The sequence below is a fragment of the Myxocyprinus asiaticus genome, chromosome 48 (genome assembly GCF_019703515.2).
Source record: "Myxocyprinus asiaticus isolate MX2 ecotype Aquarium Trade chromosome 48, UBuf_Myxa_2, whole genome shotgun sequence".
NCBI classification, from domain to species: domain Eukaryota; kingdom Metazoa; phylum Chordata; class Actinopteri; order Cypriniformes; family Catostomidae; genus Myxocyprinus; species Myxocyprinus asiaticus.
Window position 1 is genome coordinate 14,283,907 of NC_059391.1, and position 24,481 is coordinate 14,308,387.

The following is a 24,481-nucleotide window of genomic DNA, read 5'->3' on the forward strand; positions in this document are numbered from 1 at the left end:
CAATCTTACATTTCTTTATTTTTAACAATTTTTTAATATTTTTTATAATATGTTTAATATTTTTTCATCCTTTTTAATAACTTCCAATAATTAAACTAACAAAAAGATGCAGTGTTTTCAGACCTCGAATAATGCAAAGAAAACAAGTTCATCTTCATTTTTAAACAACACAATACTAATGTTTTAATTTAGGAAGAGTTCAGAAATCAATATTTGGTGGAATAACCCTGATTTTCAATTACAGATTTCATATGTCTTAGCATGCTCTCTACTAGTCTTTCACACTGCTGTTGGGTGACTTTATGCCACTCCTGGTGCAAAAATGTAAGCAGCTTGGCTTTATCTGATGGCTTGTGGCCATCCATCTTCCTCTTGATTACATTACAGAGGTTTTCAATGGGGTTCAGGTCTGGAGATTGGGCTGGCTATGACAGGGTCTTGATCCGGTGGTCCTCCATCCACACATTGATTGGCCTGGCTGTGTAGCATGGAGCATTGTCCTGCTGGAAAAAACAATCCTCAGAGTTGGGGAACATTGTCAGAGCAGAAGGAAGCAAGTTTTCTTCCAGGATAACCTTGTACGTGGCTTGATTCATGCATCCTTCACAAAGATGAATCTGCCCGATTCCAGCCTTGCTGAGGCACCCCCATATCATCACCAATCCTCCACCAAATTTCACAGTGGGTGTGAGTCACCATGGCTTGAAGGCCTCTCCAGGTCTCAGTCTAACCATTAGATGACCAGGTGGAGGATCGGTGATGATCTGGGGGTGCTTCAGCAAGAGCAACAACTGCAACCTGCATTAAAATGTAAAGAATTTGAACACTGCAATGCTGTCTCTTGGATTCTCTGATGTGATAATCCCCAGATGAACCCAAGTGAGTTCTATCTTGACTTGGGGATCTTGATTGATGGCACAGAACTTTTCTAGCCACTCTCAATGTTTTTGGGGGCCGGCATCCCATTTGTAATGCTGCCACATTGCACAGAAGACACACACGATATCAGGCAGATGCTTCTGAATTCACCGCCTGGGGTCAGCCCTGACCTATCACATCCATCTAGGCTGTGTGACTCAGGAAGCATAACTAATCTTTGGACTGACATTCTGAATTCAATTCCAGAGCCAAAGATATGGAATTAAAGGAATAGTTCAGCCAAAAAAATGGCTCCATGGAGCATTAATGAGTTCACAAGAGAAGTAGCAGTTCGTGAACTAATCGTTCTTTTGGGTCGGACTGATTTGGTTCAGCTCAATGACTTAATGATCCAGTCACAGTTGTTCTCAAGTTAATAGCTCACTGGAAAGGATAATATTGAATATTTGTTAAATTTCTGTCTGTTTCTCACCTAAAGCTATCATATAAGACATGTAATATAGCACACAAGTCATATTGACCACTTTTATGATACTTCTATTATGAATTTCCATCCTTTCTGAAGCAATAATGCTGCAGTCCCCATTCAGTTGTAACTGCATAGAAAAGATTGGCCAGCACATTCTTGAAAATATCTCGTTTTCTGTTCCATAGAAGAAAGAAAGTCAAATGCGTTTGAGTAATTAAACAATGACAAAATTAATTTTTGGGCAGTGAACTGTTTCTTTAATGGGAGAGTTCACCCAAAAATAAAATACTTTGGTAAATTTTGTGGTTACTATGGTTTCACTAAAAATACCATAGTTCAACTATAGTCACTGTAATAAAACCATGGTAAATTTTCATGAGGGATGGATAAAGCAACAGTATTAAAAGGGAATGCAAATTATTGTGAGGGAAAGCAAAAATATTGCATATCAGAAAATAAATTCCCTCCCAGTCCTCTGGGGCTCCATTTCAAAAGGCGGTGTTAGGAATATTGTTTATTTTAAAGTAAAAAAGGCACAATAAACGTGAATGGTGACTGAGGCTAACATTATTTTTTTCAGTCATTCTTGGCTGAACTATCCCTTTAATGAAGGTGTTCTTTGAGGGAAACTTGATTAACCTGGCACCTGTCTGACAATCACCTTGTCTAATTGTTAAAATGCTCTCATTGCTTGACTTTCTGCATTGATTTCAGGACATACTCCAGCTGTCGGCTCTCACCTCACTGCTACCATCAGCCAAAGGAACTGGATTCTGTTACTGTCACTTCATGCCTGCTTCCAGGAAGAATCTGCAGTCCCTCTGTGTCCCCACATGCTGTAGCCGCCTCATATTCGTTTTATTTATTTTTGATTTTTTAGCCTGGCATGATATTAATGCCAGATATTTTTATGCCACTTTGATTCTGTTCTAAATGAAAACTTAATGATAATGAGACTATTGTGTTGCTTTAATGATAAATTTATTCTAATTGTCAAGTTGCTGCCATTACAAAAGAATTTAACAGATTTCACAGAGAAAATGTGTTTTGAGCTCTGCTATGTTTTTGTGTGCAGTCCGTTTGCAGCTGACTTGTCACTGTACTTGTACAAGTAAAAATGTAATTATGATATGCACATGAATTATACATCATTTCAGCCTGGTTTCGTGCCAAATACTTTTGTTTCTTACAGGTTCAGTATGTATGCGAGCCACACATAAACTGAATGCAATGCTACAATGCCTCCAGGTGTCAAATCATATATGTATATAATGTATATACACTGATGAGCCAAAACATTATGACCACTCACAGGTGAAGTGAATAATGTTGATCATCTCCTAACAAGGCCCCATGTCAAGGTCTGGGTAGATTAGATGTTAAGCAAACAATCAGTTCTCGTAGTCAACGTGTTGAATGCAGGAGATATGGGCAGGAGTAAAGACCAAAGCAACTTTGACAAGAGCCAAATTGTTATCCAGATGATTGGATCAGAGCATCTCTGAAACGACAAGACTAGTGGGGTTCTCCCAGTCAGCAATGGTGAGTACCTACCGACAGTGGTCCCCGGGAGGGACAAACCACAAACCGGCGAAAGGGTGTTGGAAACCCAAGGCTCATTGATGCATGAGGGCAACAAAGGCTATCCCATCTGGTCTGAAGCGACAGAAGGTCTACTGTGGCACAAGTCACAGAAAATTTTAATGATAGTTATGGGAGGAATGTGTCACAACACACAGTGCATCGCACCCTGCTGCGTATGGGGCTGCGTAGCCGCAGACCAGTCAGCGTGCCCATGATGACCCTGTCCACCATCGAATGCACCTACAATGGGTACGCGAGCATCGGAACTAGACCTTGGAGCAGTGGAAGTAGGTCGCCTGGTCCGATGAGTCTTGTTTTATTTTACAACACGTGGACAGCCGTGTACGTGTGCACCGTTTACCTGGGGAAGTGATGGCACCAGGATGCACTGTGGGAACACAACAAGCCGGTGGAGGAAGTGTGATGCTTTGGGAAATGTTCTGTTGGGAAATCCTGGATCCGTCCATTCATATGGACGTCAATTTGATACGTGCCACCTATCTAAACACTGTTGCAGACCAGGTACACCCCTTCATGACAACGGTATTCCCTGATGGCAGTGGCCTCTTTCAGCAGGATAATGTGCACTACCACACTGCACACATTGTTCGGGAATGGTTTGAGGAACATGATGAAAAGTTCAAGGTGTTGCCCTGGCCTCCAAATTGCCTACATCTCAATCCGATCGAGCATATGTGGGATGTGCTGGACCAACAAGTCCAATCCACGGTGGCTCCATCTTGCAACTTACAGGACTTGAAGGATCTGCTGCTAATGTCTTGCTAAAGATAGCACAGTACAACTTCAGGGGTCTTGAAGAGTTTATGCATCGGCAGGTCGGTGCTGTTTTGGCGGCATGTGGTGGACCAACAGCATATTAGGCAGGTGGTTATAATGTTTTGGCTCATCAGTGTATATACATATAACAAGATGACATGATAATATGACACTGTATATCACAAGTATAGTGTGTATATATATATATATACACACACACACACACACACACACACACACACTCAGTGACCACTTTATTAGGTACACCTCTCTAACACTGGTTAGGACCCCCCTTTGCCCCAGAATGGCTGGAATTATTAATGGCATGGATTTAACAAGGCGCTGGAAACATTCCTTAGAGATTTTGCTCCACGCTGACATGATGGTGTAACAAAGTTTGTGATGGGGGCAAGGAGGAAGCTGGAGATGGCGAAATTAAACTCAAAATGTAATTTATTTCACACTAAAAAAACTCGCTTTCAGCGGACTGTCAACACACGCTTTCTCTTGGTGTGTGTGTGTGGGTAGCTCTCACTCTCTTCACTGGCGTCTGGCTCGCTCTTAAAACCCATCTCCACTCTCACTGCAATGACAAACAGCTGTTAGAGACAATCATTGCCAGGGGATGATCCTTGTTGTTCTCATCTCCTGAACTCGCTCTCCATTCACAAGCCAGCGCTCAAACACGCCCCCACCACCACATACCCCCACCGCCTGACTCAGGCTAGGGAGCCATTCGGCCTGTCCAGTACTCACCCCCCTCCCCATTTCTGGAGAGAAAGTCAGCAACAGCCATCTGCACTCCCGGCCTGTGGACTACCTCGAACTTAAAATGCTGAAGAGCCAGATACCAACAGGTGATCTGTGCATTGGTATCCTTCATGCGATGGAGCCATTGTAGCGGGGCGTGGTCCGAACAGAGGGTGAAAGCCCATCCCAGGAGGTAGTACCGAAGGGTGAGGACTGCCCACTTGATGGCCAGACACTCCTTCTCAATGCTGCTGTACCTTACATCTCTCACCGAGAGCTTCCGACTGATGTACAGCACCGGGTGCTCCTCCCCCTCGACCAGATGGGACAACATGGCTCCCAACCCTCTGTCCGATGCATCTGTCTGTAACACAAAAGGGAGAGAGAAATCAGGAGAATGTTACAACAGCCCCCCACAAAGCATAGATTTCACTTTCATAAAAGCCTGTTGGCATGGCTCGGTCCACTGGGCCGGGTCTGGGGCTCCCTTTCTAGTGAGATCAGTCAGCGGGCTGATGACATCCAAATAATTAGGCACAAACCTTCTATAGTAGCCATCCAGTCCCAGGAACTGTCTCACATCCTTTTTGGTCTTGTGTCTCGGGGAGGCTGCAATCGCTGCGGTCTTAACAATTTGGGGACGCACCTGCCCATGGCCCAAGTGGAACCCCAGATACCATATTTCTACCCGCCCAATTGCGCGCTTCTTAGGGTTTGCCATGAGTCCCGCCCATCACAGCGACCTCAGAACAGCCTGTAGATGCTTCATATGCCGCTGTCAATCATTACTGTATATAATGATGTCATCTAGATAGGCAGCGGCGTAAGCAGAGTGCAGTCTGAGAACTCTGCCCATAAGGAACTGAAACATAGCTGGGGCACCGAACAAACCGAATGGAAGGCTCATGAATTGGTGTAATCCAAACAGTATGGAAAAAGCAGTTTTCTCACGGGACATTGGCGCGAAGGGGATCTGCCAATCACCCTTTGTCAAATCCAGTGTAGAGCAGGACCCCAGGGAGGACGATGGAGATGGTGGATCCTGTGTCAGTCAGGGCTTGGCAGGGGTGGCCATCAAGGACACAGAGTGTGTACAAGCCCTGAGTGTGGCCCACCAGAGAGAACTTGCCATGGAGGGGAGTAGATAGTGGTGGGAGTAGTTCATCAATACGAGGCATTGGATATGCATTAAATTTAGACACCACGTTTATTATCCGTAATAATCCACACAGAACTAGACCATTGCACTTCGGAACCAGCACCACCAGGTTGGCCCAGTCACTGTGGGACTCTATTACCCCCATATCGAGCATGGCCTTTAATTGCTCTCGAACCACTTTTTTGTGCTAGGGTAAACGGTTGGGACGACTGCGTACCACTAACCCTGGATTTGTTTTGATATAGTGTTCAATGAGGTTCATACGACCGGGAAGGGGCGGGAATACATCAGAGAATTCTCTTTGCAACCGGGCCATGTCTGTGATTTGCGACGGTGACAGGTGGTCTCTGCAAGTGACCGGGGTGCCTCGATTGTCTTTTAAGTTTACCTCCGGCCTGAGCTCCTCCCTCTCCAGTACCACCATCGCCAAAGCCATGGGGACCACCTCCCTCCACGGTTTTAAGTGGCTGAGGTTGTAAATTTGCTGTACTCCGCCCCATCTGTTCATTTAACCTCATAATCGACTTTCCCAACTCGCTGTGTGACCTCAAAGGGCCCTTACCACATTGCGAGTAATTTAGAGCTTGATGTGGGTAGTAATACAAGGACTTTATCTCCCTGTGTAAATTCCCATAGCCGAGCTCCCCTGTTATACAGCTGGGACTAACGTTCTTGAGCCTGTAGCAAATTCTCCTGTGATAGCTACCCCAATGTGTGGCCATCCATTTGTGGGTGGTACACGCTTGGCCGAATTGATTTAATACCCAATAATCCGTACAGCTCGTGTAGTGTATGTGACATGAAAGTTGCCTTTCATGTCACATACATGCCTTGATCAGTGAGTATTTCCTTTAGAATCCCCACTCGGGAGGTGATTCTGAAGAGTGCCTCTGCAACACTACATGCTGAAATGTTGCGTAGAGGCACTGCTTCTGGATATCATGTTGTGTAGTCCACTAGAAACAAGCAATGCCCATGTGGTGTCCGCTCTAATGGCCCCACGAGGTCCATGCCAATTCTCTCGAAAGGGGCCTCGATCAAAGGAAGCAGGCACAAAGTCGCTCTTGGGGTGGCCGGCAGATTCACCAGCTGACATTCACAGCATGCCGCACACCACCTGTGAACATTTTCGTGAACGTCCGGCCAATAAAAATGGGCCATTAGATGGTTTATTGTTTTTTCTCACCCTAAGTGACCTGCCATTGGATAATGATGAGCTGTCAGGAATAACATTTCCTGACGGCTCTTTGGTATCAACAATTGGGTTGTATCCTCTTTTGTCTGAGCGCCCTGTGTCACTCAATACGACCGATCATTTATAATAGAAAAATATGGATATGAGAGTGCGATGTCTGGCCGAAGAGGTTGACCATCAATCACTTTCAATTGGTCAAAGGTGTGCCTAAGGGTTTCGTCTCATGTCCAGAGGGAAATCCCAGGAATCCTCTAAGGGCTGGGGAAGCCGAGATTTCCCCTCCCTTACATCATCTTGCCGTGGAGCTGACGAAGATGGCCCTGGCTCTGCCTCACCAGCAAGCGCATCGCAAACCACACACCAAGACTCTTTGTTACAGGACCCATTCACACAAATTTCCCTCAATAAAGTGGTAAACGCTGGCCCATTCATACCCAAGATTAGCGGATGGGTGAGGCGAGGACTAACTGCCACCTTGACACTATGCTTTTGTCCCCGGAATTGAATAGTCAGGGTCACTACAGGATAACTGTGGACATCACCATGCACACATCTCACTTTCACCCTGTGACTAGCACCCAAAGCCTCGTCTTGAACCAGGCATTGATGGATGGAGGTTTGGTTACAACCTGGATACATCAAGGCCTTGTATGTACCCCCCTTAATGCTCACAGGTATGCGGTATATTCCTGCTCGATCGGGGGCGGCCTGTGGAGCATCAAGGACCCGAACCAATGTCCCTACCTCCATCACTGGGCATTGGTCCTGGAAATGCCCAGGCTCCCCGCAGCTCCAGCAAACTGGCCCAGATTTCCCGCCTATGCCCGCAGCGGTGGATACAACGACCTGAGAGTGAGAGTGGAGAGGGACAGGGGAAACCGGCAGGTTGTGCAATCACCGAAGTGGGGAGCCGGTTTGGGGTGGGGGGGGGTACTCCCCATTTCCGGGGAGGAGGAATAGGAAAAGAGGAAGGGGAGGAGAGAGAGTGAGGGGAGACAGGAGAGGGAGAAGAATAAAAAGGATCTCGGGACTCACCGGCTCCCGGGTACACTGGCTCCAGAGCACCTGCCGGTCCTCTGCTTGGGCCTGGAGGAGTGCGATGAACTGCTGCTCCTGCTCTGTGTGCAGCTCGATGATGGCCTGATGCTACAACTGGTGGATGCTGGCAAGGATCTTAAACATTTCCTCCAGAGGTGAGGCCTCCATGGCGGCCATCTTCCTCCTTCAATTCCCGGGTTTCTGCACCAGTATAACAAAGTTCGTGATGGGGGGCAAGGAGGAAGCGGGAGATGGTGAAATTCAACTCAAAAGGTAATTTATTCTACACTAAAAAAAATCACTTTCAGCGGACTGTCATCACATGCTTTCTCTGGGTGTTTGTGGGTGGGTTGCTCTCTCTCTTTTCACTGGTGTTTGGCTCACTCTAAAAATCCCTCTCCACTCTCACTGCAATGACAAACAGCTTTTAGAGACAATCATTGCCAGGTGATGATCCTTATCATTCTCATCTCCTGATCTCGCTCTCCATTCACCAGCCAGCGCTCAACCACACCCCCACCACCACAGATGGCATCATGCAGTTGCTGCAGATTTGTCCGCTGCACATTCATGCTGCAAATGTCCCGTTCTACCACATCCCAAAGGTGCTCTATTGGATTGAGGTCTGGTGACTGTGGAGGCCATTGGAGTACACTGAACTCATTGTCATGTTCCTGGAACCAGTTTGAGATGACGTGTGCTTTGTGGCATGGCGCGTTATCCTGCTGGAAATAGCCATTAGAAGATGGGTAGGCCGTGGTCATAAAGGGATGCACATGGTCAGCAACAATACTCAGGTAGGCTGTGTCATTTAAACTATGCACATTTGGTATTAAGGTGCCTAATGTATGCCAAGAAAACATTCCTCACACCATTAAACCACCACCTCCAGCCTGAACCGTTGACACAAGGCAGGATGGATCCATGGATTCATGTTGTTTATGCCAAATTCTGGCCCTACCATCTGCATGTTGCAGCAGAAATCGAGATTCTTCAGACCAGGCAATGTTTTTACAATGTCTACCATCCAGTTTTGGTGAGCCTGTGCCCCCTGCAGCTTCAGTTTCCTGCTCTTAGCTGACAGTAGTGGTACCCGGAGGGGTCATCTGCTGCTGCAGCCAATCTGCCTCAGTGTTCGACATGTTGTATGTTCAGACATGCTTTTCTGCATGTTGTAACGTGTGGATATTTGGATTACTGTCACCTTGGACCAGTCTGGCCATTCTCCTCTGACCTCTGTCATTAACAAGCCGTTTTCACCCACAGAACTGCCACTCACTGGATGTTTTTTTGTTTTTGGCACCATTACGTGTAAACTCTAGAGACTGTTGTGATTTTTGTTTCCCCACTCTGATGGATGATGTAAAAATTAACTGAAGCTTCTGATCCATATCTGCATGATTTTATGCATTGCACTGCTGCCACACTATTGGCTGATCAGATAATCACATGAATAAGTAGGTGTACAGGTGTTCCTAATAAAGTGGCCGGTGAGTGTATATATATACAGTATACCATACTTGTGATATACAGTGTCATCTTGTTATGCTGGTCTTCAATATGCTATATACAAAATACCACTATGATCTACTTGAAAGCCTCCTCACCGTCCAACAGTAGGGCATTTTTACACAGCACAGTGCACATTATACAGTGCTATAGTGTTACTAAAGCTAATAAGTTGTTGCACGATCTAATAAGCTGGCTTGTGCACCATTCAAAATGCAGAATGAGAATGCTGTTTAAATTCCAATTCAGTTTGTAAATTTGAATACAATTTGAATTGAAGTAGCAAACAGAATGCAAAATTGTAAGATTTTAAGGATGTAAAATTAAAATGGAATACAATTTAATTAAATTCATATAACTGCTGGAAGAGATTATTTTTCATTTAATTAAGATTTAATTTTTCATTTTAAGTTGTCCATAAACATGTTTTTGTACACACAACATATGGGGTACTTTCAGAAACATTAGATGACATTAATAATCCATTTTTATTTATTTTATATATTGTTCATTATCATCAATAAACTAAAACATTTGAAGACTTTTTCTACATATTGTGTGCGAGCTTCCCCTCTCTTTTGGACCTTAGTATGATTTTTTTGAGCTTATGCACCAAAGCTACTTGGAAATATAAGCCCTTTCAGTATTTGGCGCGGACGTCTACAGCTTTAGTTCTGCTGTTGGTTTACATATACTGTTCATTAAAATACTGTGAGAAATTAACTTTTATTTTAATGGACCATGGTAAAAGAACACGTAATTTCATAGAAAGTCAAAATGGAGCCAAACAATATGAAGCAGGCTTACAAGATGGAAAATTTAACACCATAGAAAGTATCTGTCCGTTTTGTTCTTAATTGTGTGACTGTATTTCATTGATTCAGTAAATCCTAGATCCTAACCCTAACTCATAAATTGAAAGGGAGCCAATTCTTAAATTCTGAATGTTGCCCAACCTTGATGATGCTGGCTTTTCTTTCATGCTCAGTATCAAAATCTGTCTGATAACCTGCCTTTCATCAGATAAAGCCACGTGCACAAACCAAGATAAACGGTATCTTTTTCTTATTTATCCATAGAATAGATAATTTACTGGAGGGGGACTTTATCAGCCCAATATATTTAGAAGATGCTTTTTATCCAAAGAAACAAAACAAAAAGAAGAAATCAATATTTCTTTAATAGCTACAGACACTTTTTGCATGTAATTAAAAGCAAGTGGTGTAAATAGTCAAACAGCAAACAAAACTGAGGCAGGGTTAAATCTTCCGTCTTCACAGGCAGGGGTAAATTGACAATTAAATACACTGAGATTTTTCTTATAAGGTTTAAAATTGCATCTCAAGAATAGAATGTATGGGTTGTTATGAAATAACTGCATTTTTGAAAGGCCAAATCCTCTCGACCTGTGCTTGTACCGGTGAACAAATTTTATCCAGCTATCTTGTTAGAAAATGCCAACACTGAGTGACTGATTTTTATTGTCAATTTTGTTTTGTAAGCCATGGCATGGTTTGCCATTAGCAACAATGAGAAATTACTGACATGTAACCTCAGAGTGAAGAAAGCTAGTTTGTGCATTGGCTTCCATTGTATATATATATATATAACCCCAATTCCAAAAAAGTTGGGTCAGTATGAAAAATACTAATAAAAACAAAAATGATTGATTTGTAAATTATATTCACCCTTTGCTATATTGAAAGCACTACAACTACACATTATAGGATGTTTTACCTTGTGAATTTCCTTGTGAAATTTTCTTTTTTTTTTTTTAATGTACAGTCATTTCAAATCAGATGATTGCAACACGCTCCAAAAAAGTTGGGACAGTCGAGTGTTTACCACTGTGAAACATCACCATTTCTTCTAATAACACTTATTAAGCATTTAGGCACTGAAGACACAAGTTTGTTAAGTTTAAAAAGTGGACTTTTCCCCATTCATCCATTATGCAGGTCTTCAGCTGCACAATTGTATGGGGTGTTACATCCCCTAGGGGTAGGACGCAACAAGGTAATAAAATGACTCTTGTCAAACCAAACAGGACAATAAACTGTAAAATTCAACAATAATTTTATTGTTGTAAACAAGTATCATTAACAGCACCAAGATTAAGGACTTCAGGGTGACCCCTGGCCCAAAATAATAAACAAAAGTAATCTAAAAAGGAGAAGACATAAATAACCTAAATGTATAGAAAATCAAAATACAACGAGGCTTACCTAACTATTCCAACAAAAACAGGAACAAACCATATTCAAACCAAAAATGGCAGGCCACCCCACACCTGTCTGCTTTAAAGACAAATATCTAGTCAAATCTTCAAATGTTAAGTCACACACTACACATTAAGTATTGCATCTATATAACACATAACATAACACAGTTTGATTTGGCGGATGGAGAGGAGTCGGGAACAGTACGACCATCCCGGAGTCGTGACAGCTCCTCTCAGAAGCGTAGCAACAGGATCTTATTAAACACACCATCAGAGACAGCCAATCACCTTTGCACAGGTGATGCAATTTGCCGATCAGCTACACCTAGAAATGAGTACACAGCAAAAACTAACCACACCCACACACAGACAGAAAGTGAGAGAGAGAGGGGCAAAACACAGCAGCAGATTGTTAAAACTAGTACAGGACGTAACACCTCTACCACCAAGAATCAACACATCGTTGATTCAACAGGCCCTGGCGATTTCACTACAAAAAAGAACAAATCATAAATACTTTCAGAATTATACAAAATAAATCAGTCTTGCAGCATTGTACCAAAGTACAAAATTCAATCTCACCTTTCCGAAAACAAACGAGAAATGAAAACATCAAAAGGAATCATAATTTTTGTCTGACGAAAATGACGCATAAGCAGAATAAAAATAAATAAATAAACCAACCAAACTAAATCCAAATGAGTCTCGCAAAGTCGTACACATGGAAAACAAAAGCAAATCTGCTTGCACAAACGAAATCGGACAGCAAACAGAAAAAACACCACATTGACAGCAACAGGTCTAAATTAATACCATTAGTGGTGGGCAGTGGCTCTGAAAAATCAACTAGATCATTATACTTACATGTAACTGCACAAACAGAAGACACAAGAGCATAAGAAACCAAATTAACTGAATTTTTAGGTTCAGAGAACGGATCATTAATTACTTCAGATAATGGCGACACTTTACCTCCGGCAAGATCATTGTCAAGGATCAGATCAACACCCTCTACGGGTAATTTAGAACACGCCACGATTTTAACAGAACCAGAAATCAGTTTGGACTGAACATGCAGATTATGCAAGGGAACTTTTAGTATACCCACCCCAATCCCTTGGACCAACACGTCTGAACTACAATTTATGTCTTCTGTAAACGGCAAAACTCTGTCAAGAACTAATGATTGGGCCACACCAGTATCGCGAAGGATACAAATGGGGACTTGTTCTGGGTCGGTACAAGAAACTATGCCATCAGAAACAAACGGGTCATAAACAGAAATCAACTTCGTGCCCATTAGAATTTAGCAGTTCTCCCACAGAATAATCACAAGATTCTTGTCTTTTCGAACGAGACTGCGAACTAACAACACAAACAAAACCCACATTCTATTGTGAAATTTTTCTTTTTCAATACTGGACACGCAGCAATGAGATGGCCAATCTGATAACAATAAAAACATTCACGAGTTTCACTTTGACTATAAGCACAAATGTCTTCTGAAATCTTTTCTGGGTCTAAAGCCCTGTACGGACAGCAATTATTTTACATGGGGACGTGAGGTAATTCCAGCATTAACAGAGGGTAGACAGTGATTTTATTGCAGTCCAAATACGAAATGTCTGTGTTTTTCTCCCACCTCCCGCGAGAAAATTCCTGGCCAAATTACCTACTGTTTTTTGACAACACCAAGGTTGTGTTGTAATTTAATTACTGTCTGAATCCACACCTATAAGCTCCACAGGCCGCCCCTGATCGAGCAGGAATATACCGCATACCTGTGAGCATTAAGGGGGGTACATACAAGGCCTTGATGTATCCAGGTTGTAACCAAACCTCCATCCATCAATGCCTGGTTCACATTTATAATCCAAAAGCCGTTTTGGAAATCATTTTTGACCACTGCTAAGTGCCGTACGTTTGCGCTGTATGTGGTAACAGCTCTGGCGGTAATGGACAGTTGTGAAAGTTGGAGGATTGTGTTACAGAAATTGTATTCACAATAATAAAATTACGTCGCCGATCCACCACAGTGAGTGAGAACTCTTAAGTAGAAGGGAAAGAAAAATGAAAGCCAGATCACATAAACTTTTGAAATGGTCCATTATTATGGCAGCAATGTAATACAATTTGAATATATCACATTTTAATGTGGAAACGTTTACTAAATTCATTTATACATAGGTCTTGCATGACTACTCGTTTATACGGGTCGAGTAGTCCCAGAAAAGTTGCCGGGTTAATGTCTATCTTATTTAAAAGGTTTAATTTCCACCTCCACTTTTTAAACACTGACAAATAATTCCAAATGATGTCTGTCATTTTGAGAGATAAAACATAAGAAAACCTTTTTTACCATACCGCGTCAAACCTTTACAGTCCTTGATATGTGCGGCTTCTATAGGTGTTTTCCAAACTGCATTTTTGCACCCTTGAAGGGCACTTCACGAAGGGGATGCCACTCGAAAGTTTGTTCCAAACAAAAGAAAGTAAATTTTTTCACAAAGGGCACTTTCAGAATTCTTTTAGTGAAGGCTTAAACTGTAATGATATTGTGACGTGGAGGAGGGCGTGGCCGGGCCGTGATAGAGCACGGCAGGCACTAAATCAGCTGATCAACAGGGGCGAGATAAAGGGCAGCCGGAGAGGCCGGTTCGAGAGAGAGAGAGAGCCGCACGCTACCATGTTGCATGTGTGTCTGTGTTTGTTTTATGTTGCTTTAAGTTTGAGTTTTGACATTAAACTTATGTTTACTGTTCAGCCGGTTCCCCCCTCCTCCTTGCCCGTCCTTTATCTGTTACACTGTCTTTGGCCCGGAGAACACGACGGCTGTGTTTTTCAAAGAATATTTGAAATGTGGACTCATCAGACCAAAAAACACAGTTCCACTGTTCTACTTTCCATCTAAGATGAGACCGAGCCCAGAGAAGTCAGCAGCGCTTCTGGACAGTGTTGATGTAGGGCTTCTGCTTTGCATAGCAAAGTCTTAACTTACATCTGTGGATGCACCGGCAAATGGTGTTGACTAACAAAGGTTTACTAAAGTAATCCCAAGCCCATGTTCATGATATCTATTACAGATGAATTATGTTTTTTGAGACAGTGATGTCTGAGGTATCAGAGATCACGTGCATTCAGAAGTGGTTTTCGTCTTGCCCTTTACGCACTGAGATTTGACAATATTTAACTATATTGTGCACTGTATAGGGTGAAATGCCAAAATTCTTCCAGTTTGTCTTTGGGGAACATTGTTCTCAAAGTACTGAATTATTTGCTGAAGCATCTGCTGGCAAATCAACAAGTCTCGAATGATCCTTGCTCTTGAAGGACTAGGCTGTTTTTGGAGGCTCCTTTTATATTATGATTTGTATATCATCTGATTTGAAATTACTGTACATAAAAAAAACAATGAAATTCTCAAGGTAAAACGTCATATAATGTGTAGCTGTAGTGCTTTCAATATAGCAAAGGTTGAATATAATTTACTAATCACTCCTTTTTGTTTTTATTAGCATTTTTCATACTGTCCCAAAGTTTATAGTATTGGGGATTTATATATATATATATATATATATATATATATATATATATATATATTTAAGCAATATCACATGAGCAAGAATGCGATATGGCCCTACATCAGCACTGCTGTGATTCGGCCGCAGGCACGAGGCTGATTTAGGGCCATATAGTACGATTGCGAGTGTGATATTGCTTATATACAACAGTTCAATGAACAAGTACATTTTAAAAAAATTAGGAAAAACTGAGTACGGTCATAAAAACGCATTTGGAACTACATTCTTACGTGACGGATCAGAATCGTTGCTGGTTCAAACCAAATGATGCGTCCAAGCCTTTGTTAGTAATTCAAAAATGTCACTTCAGAAATAGTATCAGGGCTTGTGCTGTTTCTAACAAGTTATTGGATAAACAAGGATGGATGTGTGTGTGTGTGCGTGTGAGTGAGAGAGAGAGAGAGAGAGAGACGGAGCATTTGCGATCACCTGTTGCCACTCCCAAGCAGAGATGCAGACAGCTTTCTGAAGATCAGCTTTCTCAGTAGTAAAATAGCGTCCTGTAATCAGTCTGTTGTGTCTCTCAGCTGTGATGAGCCGTAATGCTGAAGTTGTTTGTTTAAAGCCGTTTAAAGCTATTTCCTAGCTTTAGTAGTGTCGTAGCGATCACGGAGCGCTGTTGTATGTAAACAGTGGCTGACGCGGATTCACTTCACGACACCAACTGGCTCATATTACACACATAAATTATCTTTTGCCACCACCTGCTGGCTAACATATGTAATGTAAAAAAAAAGACAAACAGTAGCTCTTAACACATATACACTGCTCTTACACTTTAGTTTAGAATGGCACGAACACAAGCGAAGTGATACACACACAGTGAAGCTTCCGAGTGCTGATCCAATCAAATTCGAGGACCGGAACTAACTGTTGTATATATATATATATATATATATATATATATATATATATATATATGTCAGTCTTGATTACTTATTGATGGACATGTGATATCAAGCCCACAACAGAGTAGCCCACTACAGGCAATGTAAGGTCACAGAAACATGGAGGACCGTGTCTTTCAAAAGCAATTACTCAAAAACACCTACTTTCATCTGGCCACAAAGAAACTCCTACCTTACGAACTATGTCTTGAAACTAAATGGGTGTCATAGCAACAACTGAAGGCAAGAAGAGACATGACCACATGAAGATAAGTACAGGTCACACTGAAAACCAGTCCAAGCAATCCTACAAAGAACCTAATCAAGGAAAAAAGGAAACCAACAAATATAGTATACTTACAAAAGTGGAGAATTTCAAATACTGTATATTTTATAAAATGCATTGTTCCAACTGTCAATTCTAATTGGAGCCGCATTCGAAACCATTAATGACTATATGAACGCACATCTCTCACAAGTCTGACACCATATTTTCTACTACATGGCTTGGAAACTGCAATCAACAGTTATGTATGTTTTCGGCTCAGTTATATAAATTATTTTGCATAGTTTCTTTATTCTAAAATTGTCTGTTCAAGTTTAATACAGTCTTTGTAATTAAGATTGTTGATTCCAAAACCCTTGTTTATGTGCCAGAAAAATTTTGCTCTGAATAAATTATAAAGTATTTTATAGGATAGATATATTTATAAATTTGGCCTGTCAGTCGATTTTATTTTTTTATCAAATTAATTACATGATATGCCGATTAACTGATCACATTTAATCAAATTAATTGCAATTAATTGCATATACTGTATAAATATTTGCAGACAATGGCCCCCAAATAACAATAATTCAATATACGATAATATAATTCAATATTGGTATGATAATTATAAATAATTATATTTCAATAATTAGACATTTATATAATAAATATAATAGACTTATTAAAGAGCTTTTCTAAGGACAAGTCTATGTACACATGCATCAGGGTTTTTTTGGTTGCGTCACATCATAAACATGTTTTTAGGACAGAAGACTTAAATTGCTCTGATGGTAGGAATATTCCTTATTATGGTCCGGCCGCATGATTAATTGTATACATTTTTAAAGTATTCTTTTTTTATATAATTAATTGCACTGAATTTAAGCGTTAAATCGACATTCCTTTTAAAAGATATAGAGATAAATAGCTTCAATGGAGTTGGCTACGTTTTTATTAGTAGCTTGTAGTGTAGCTAACATTTTCAAAACTTTACCTTGACAATACTTTAACTACTTTGAATTATGAATAGTTTGTGGCAAAGTACAGTTTCAAAGTATCTTCCCCAGCACTGTCTATCATATTGCTGTTGCCACCGTTTTATAAAAGCAATATGCTGATTCCATTTAACTGGCTCCATTTGCTTCTGTGTGACAGATTCAGAGTAATAACTTTGAATTACAAGACCCACCAAAAAACATTTAAATAAAAAATACTCAGATTCACTTGTCATTTGTGTTTTCACAAAGTTTGTCATTTAAATAGCACACTGCAGCTCCGATCTAATCTCTACAAACTCTACATTTCCCCAGTGTCCGGCAACTCATAACACATTCTGTACACGTGATCTCAGGGACTGATGAAACTTGCAGCAACAATACAAATCCTGTGAGTGACACTTCAGCCAAACTCACTGAGCAACGTAATCTCCGGGATACTGATAAAACATGATAAAGTGCCCTCTAGGTTGCCCCAACGTGCGAGAATACGTGATGCAGTGCCCTCCTGGTGCCCATGTTTTGTTTTGTTTTAATATATTTCCTTTTAAAAAACAGTTTAGTGGCAGCGTGATTCTACCTCAGTTTCATTTCTGTTTGGAGCCAATAAACTCATCCAGACAGTTTTTACAATCGTTAGCATGTTAAAAAGTTAAAAATTTAGAATGGAGAATTTAAACATATCTTTAGAAAGAAAAATAAATGTAAAAACCATCTGGATGAGTTTATTGGTTCCAAAAGACAGTGCAAATGAGGTAGAATCATCTCTTGGGTGGAGTACCCCTTTATTTTTGGTACAATCCTCACACACACTCAGCCACACCCCCTTTAGAATGTTCAGGTGTCAGTGGGTTTAGTGCAGTCTGAGCTGTAACCTTCACATCCCACTACAGTGTGTGAGGTAGGTTACATAGCAATATATTTACATTTAAACCAATGGAAATATTGCAGCTTACTAAAGATGCATTACTAATGTGTGTAGACCGCATTTTCTGGTTTGGTTTGTTTTTTATGCTGCATACCATGTGATGCCCGGATGCTCTTGCGTAGCATAGATTTTGAATTCATTCTATGCATGGAGATCGCCACACCTGTCTTTACTGAGACTGCCATTGCTTCTTCTGCACTCCAGAGACAGGACCTTGATCTGTCATTGTCATACACCATTGTGGAAGGGGTCATGGGAAGGGTGAAAGCAATGAGGAAAGATGAGGAATTCAAGGTCCTCTTTTCAAAAGCTAAAGAACAAGCAGGAGCAGCTGGCACTGAAGTCCCTAATGAAATACCTGGACAAGCCAGACACAGGAAGGTACCTCAGAGGTACAAGTACAGCTCCCAATCTTCTACAGAGGACCATCAAGCCCAGAGCTTGGTGTTCTTTACTTTTATTGACATCCTCTCCAAGGAGCTAGACCAGAGATTCAAGGGGAAAGATGACTCCCCAACTGGGGCAATCCTATTGGGTCTTCACTGCCTTATCATCTCAAGTCACTGGAAAGGCATGACAGATGACAGAGCTGCTCTATCTGTTAGAGATGTTTGCCAGTTTTATGACGTGGAGGAAGAAAATCTTTTCACTGAACTCAAGGTGTTCTACTCATCCTATGCTCTTCCAACCAGCAATGTTCAAGCTATGCTAAGGTGCCTTAAAGTCAACAATGTGGACACAGTTTTCCCTACCCTGACTAAGCTCCTCAAAATATATGCCACATTGCCAGTGACAACCGCTTCAGTGAGCAGTCATTCTCTAAACTGAAGCTGATCAGGACCCAGCTCTGGAATGGGGGGCAGGTTTAAGTGGTTTACGAGGACTTTTTTTTAGGTTACACACTGGTAATTTCAAAGGTATTATGCTATAAATGTGGTTTATGAGAACATTTCTAGTGTCCCCATAATTCAAATCGCTTAAAAAACATACTAAACGATGTTTTATTGAAAATAGTTAATACAGTATAAACATCATTATGTCTATGGAGAATCCTCATAATGATAGCAGCACCAACATGTGTGTGTGTGTGTGTGTGTGAGTGTGAGTGTGTGTGTGTGTGTGTGTGTGTGTGTGTGTGTGGTTAAATAGTTAATAGTTCCCTGTGTGTTTTTATTACAGAGGTGTAGTAGTTATACTTAAAATCTGAGTCACATAATAAAACAATTTTAATCTTAAACAGGGTTTGGAACTGTTTGACCATAAATGCATCACAACTTTCTGCGTACTGGTGCCCCACCACCTGCAGCTGGTGCCTTTTTAATTTTTTTCGCCCCTGTCCCACAGACAGCCTGAGTCCGCCACTGCTCCAGGAACAAAGTCAAATCTGAAAGCCACAGCTATGGGTGTTCTGGTGGGTTTAGAAGCAGTGATACCAAAGCTCGGATGAGCACCCTCCCACCTCACCCCCCGTTCTTACCATCGACACATGCTGGACTAGCTCTGGTAGTGCCAGCAATCTGGCCCTTCCTGCAGGCACATCTGGCTGTCTGCCGGGCGATGGTCCTCCTTGGTTGACTGCTGTCCCTGTCCAGGGTCACAATTTCACAAGTACCTGCCACCAACTGACCTGAATGAAGGACACAGAGTTAAGACAAAGATCAGCTGGGCTTTCAGTACCACTAGGATTAAAATAAACTGAGAAATAAGAAAATGTGAGTGGTGCTTGCCCATTAAAAACTTGCCACCATGATTCTAGGATGTTGTGGGTGGTTGCCAAGGTGTTGTTGGTGGTTACTAAGGTGTTCTTAGGGATTTTAAGTGTGTTGCTAACTTTCTATACAGTTGCTAGGGTGTTCTGAGTGGTTGTAAGGGTATAGGGTGTAGCTAAAGAGTTCAAGGTGGTTGAAAGGGCGTAGCTCGGGTGTTCTGGGTGGTTGAATGAGTGTAGCCAGAGTGTTCTGTGTGGTCGCAAGGGTGAAGCTAAGGTGTTTTGGTTGGTTGCAAGGGTGTTGCTAAGGTGTTCAGGGTGATCTTTAGCTCATTGCTATGCAGGTCTTAGCAACCAGCACTAATAATTTTTCTTTACCATTATTTGGGTACAGATTTTGTTTATTTCTTTTTTCCATGTTATTGATAGGAAAGTAGAGAGATTACAGCAAATGATGTAGATGAAGCTTGATTAGGTAACGACACAGGCCAAATTCAAACCTGTGTTTACCACATGAACGCCACAGCAAAGATCACTTTGAAGCTTTTGTGCTAACCACACAAGACCACAACTTCAAAAGAATAAATGGATTTTTATGGTGCTGAGCTGTTAGTTTTCCTACTAAAATTGTAGACTGAGGCATCACCCTTGTTAGCAGACTGATGGGGACCAAGTTCTGCTGAATGTGCACACTGCAGCCATTGCTCAATGTTCCTCTATTATCCTGCACCTGCATAAACAGTAATCTATATACACAGCCTCATCAAGCCAGTGCAACATGCTGGATATGGACCTGCGACAGTAGATCATGTCTTAGCGGTGACGTGTCAGCGAGAAAAACCTTGATGCATTAGGGTGGGCTGCAGATCTTCCACAAACTCCACCATAAGTCCACACAGATGGCTAAGAAAGCAGCAAGCAACCTCTTGACAGAGTGGTTATGTTAAATGATGATTAATCCAGCTTTTGCACCGGGGCGCCTCTGCTCTCCCCAAAGAAATGGTTTATGAGTATAATTAGGTTATCCTTTGCCAAGCTTTCAACAAACAGTCTGTCACAATCGTCATAATCGCTTCGCTATTACCTACAGGACAAATGCATATAAATCTAGAAGTTTCTGCTGGAATTAAAGAGTATGGTTGCCATGGACAAGGTACTGTCTATCTATTAGGAATGTAACTGTGAATATCATTTTTTTGTTACAGTACCACAGATCCAGAAAGAAATCCCTCATAATTTCAACTGGTCTATAAAATGGTCATATCTTTGTTTCAAAATGGTTTCATGATATAGGCATTAGAACTGGGTAAAAATATCGATTTTCTGAAGCATCACGATCTTCATTTGAATGATCTTGAAATGGATTGTTAAATCCCAAGTTCAATTTTTTACTCTATGCGCAACCCTCTAGGCAATAAGAGGAAACCACTTGCATTTGCAACCATATTTTGCACTATGTGATTAAGAATGTCTATGATTTGCCATTGGCTGGTAATTGTTCAGATTTCATACACCAGTGATTATGTAGTATAGTGGGGAAGAAGTTCAGCAGTGAGATCCTTTCACTGTGTGTTGAGAAAGTTTGGTTTGACTCATTCCGTTTAATGAGTCCAAAGACGAGATCATGCAATCCATTTGTCATTGAATAATGTCTCCTTTAATACCCTTTCTGTTCTGTACAGTCAGTTGTTGATGCAAAACAAAAACAAATATAAATATTTAATTCAAATCATGCACTACACGGATGAGGTAAAGCCATTCAAGTCCTCTCTCGTTAACATTCACTCATTTACAAAACAGCCGCTTTTCTTAAAGAGACAGTACCAGTGTTTAGCACAAATCAATGTAAATACTTGTAAATAGAATAGGGCTGCAACTAATGATTATTTTGATAATCGATTAATCTTCGATTATTTCTATGATTAATCGGATAAAAAATTTTTAAAAAATTCCTGTATTTTATTAAAATATGATTTTTCAAAAAACTGAAATTATAAAAGAAGTAAGGATTTGGTTTGATTTACATTACTGTATTCAAGATTCTATACTCTCACAAACTTTGAACAAAGCCTGAATCATGAAAAGTTAAGTTTTAATTTATCATTATTATTACTTTCAGGACATATGTGAAACAGTTCCTTTACTTGTAAAACTTAACAAAAATGCTCATCATTTAAGAGTAAAATGATCTATAGGGCATGGAGTGGGACAATAAAATCAGCCCAGCATAGAGCAACAGTGACACGAGAATAGAAATATTAATAATTCTGCCCAGCTGAAAAATACATAATTATGTTAGATACATATGCTTGTACACTGTCACTGATTACATACATTTAAGTATTTTAATATTATAGTTTTTAAACTAGTATTTTCACTGATTACATGTTCCTAAACTATTCTTAAAAAAAAAAAAAAAATTGTGTATGTTTATCCAGTAAAATAATGTTTGCCATAGTATAAATTTACTATCAGGAGGACTTTCAAATATCAGGACCCTTAGTATTATTATACATTATATTCAGCATTATTTACAGTTTAATATAGTACAATCATCTGTAAACCCTGTGCAAATTCACTCTCAGGCTGAAAAGACTCATCCCGGTGCTCAATGTATTACATGCGCTTACATGAGCAGGAGAAAACACTTTAAAAACCGGCACACCTTGACTGCTGAGACATCAGTCTGATATCCATGAAAGCTGTACAACTGATTACATTGAAACTGAAATCATGGTATAATGTTGGACAGTTTAATCAAAATGATTGTGCTCCATTTCTCCATTGCGATCGGTTTGATTGATGTGGATGCGCGCGCTCGCTTGCTCATTAGAGTTTCACTGAGAATAGCTTGTGGTAAGAACAAATAGTTCTGCAAAATATTTTGAAGTCATAACATGTTTACATTATAAAACATAGAAAATAGCAGTAGCCTAAAATGTAAGTGATGCGCTGGAGAGAAACAACTCTCGCGCATCAAACAGCACAAACCCTCTTTCAACGCACCTGACGCAGCAACCGCTTCACATTAAGCTGTATGCTTATTATGATCTTCTTTGAAGTCATTATAAAGTGCTCTCATGTGCTGGACATTTTGGGTCGTGTTTTTTCCGCTTCAATTTGTCATTTCATAAGTTTCATAATGCAACACATTTTTCACTTGGCTGTGAAGTGACATCACTGACGGGGCTTCTCCATGCTTACCGCAAATATCCAACTAATCGATAATGAAATTCTTTGTCGATGATTTCCATTATCGAATTTTATCGATTAGTTGTAGCAGCCCTAAAATAGAACTAATTATGCATGTAAACAATAAACACAATACAAAATATAATATTCAATATAATATCATAGTAATTGATTGAAACATGGATTTGTTTGTTTTGAAAAAAAGCTCAAATATTACCAAAATGATGAAAAATGTATAAAATATAATTAGTAAAATTTATATTTTCATACTGTACGTAGTAAAAGGTCCCCTATATAATTAAAAGCATTAGCTGGGAGATCATTTTCTTCATATGTAAGCAAAAGGGACATTATAACTGAAATGAACACAAACGAATCAATATTGAATCGAATCAAGTGCTTGTGAATGTGAATTGAGTTGAACCGGGAAATCTGTATCAATACCCAGTGCTAATAGGCATACTGTATATATGTGTGAATTAGGGATGTGCCCGAAGCCAAATACCTTATTCGGAAAGGCACGAATAATGACTTCAAAATGAATAACGGATTCATCTGAATAATATAAAAAATATTTGTATGACTGATTAACCAAAAAGCACAAGGATAAAACTACATTTTAAATAAACCTATCCAAAATTACAAATAACTTATGCAGCCAATATTTCTAAAGTGTAAACCTAATAAATTAAAATGCACAGAGTGTGATTTCAGATCGGATGGGCACGGTCTCGATTAATTGTGCACTTCTGGAGCTTGTCAAGTTTAACATTAACTAAGATACGACATCATATACACTTTCCACTTCTTGAAATGTCTATGTTGAGCGCGATGTTAAATTCTTGACCTGAAGTGATGTAACGTCGGAGCTTGTCTTTCCTTCTGTTAAAGTTTACCACATTTATATCCACATCAGCGATTAAGGTAATTAACTGGTTAAGACTTTATTCCAAACAAAAGTTATAATGATCCATAAAGGTTTAAATGCTCCATAGAGTATTCATCTATTTGGAATATTCCTCCTTATGTAAAACGAAGAAACTTTTTTTCTTCTTCTTCTTCTTTAAACTGTGCTAAATTTGAAAATGTTCTTGAACTCTGGTAAGGTGCTATATAAATGTAACATTATTATTATTATTATTATTATTATTATTATTATCATTATTATTAAACTAAATAAAGGTGTCCTATCATAAACATTCCTGATAGACTTATGGGACTTTCATCTGTTTGTAGGCTATATTGATTTTATTTTAATTAATTTTAATGTTTGAATTTGTATTTGTTATTCATTACAAAATGTGTGCTTGATATTTCACATTTTGCTTGACACCTCTT

The 24,481-nt window shown here is 40.3% G+C and overlaps 1 protein-coding gene across 3 annotated transcripts in view; it reads right to left on the reverse strand.

Annotated features, from left to right (window-relative positions):
* LOC127437775 (chemokine-like protein TAFA-5) overlaps window positions 1–24,481 on the reverse strand; it is a 72,996-nt gene that overhangs the window by 13,915 nt on the left and 34,600 nt on the right. For 2 of the 3 annotated variants that reach the window (XM_051692944.1, XM_051692945.1), the window contains exon 2: window positions 19,721–19,870. In XM_051692944.1, coding sequence (XP_051548904.1) covers window positions 19,721–19,870 — 150 coding nt within the window. Of the gene's footprint in view, window positions 1–4,465; window positions 4,824–19,720; window positions 19,871–24,481 lie in introns of all 3 variants that reach the window. The other variant, XR_007896601.1, reaches the window with a different exon arrangement.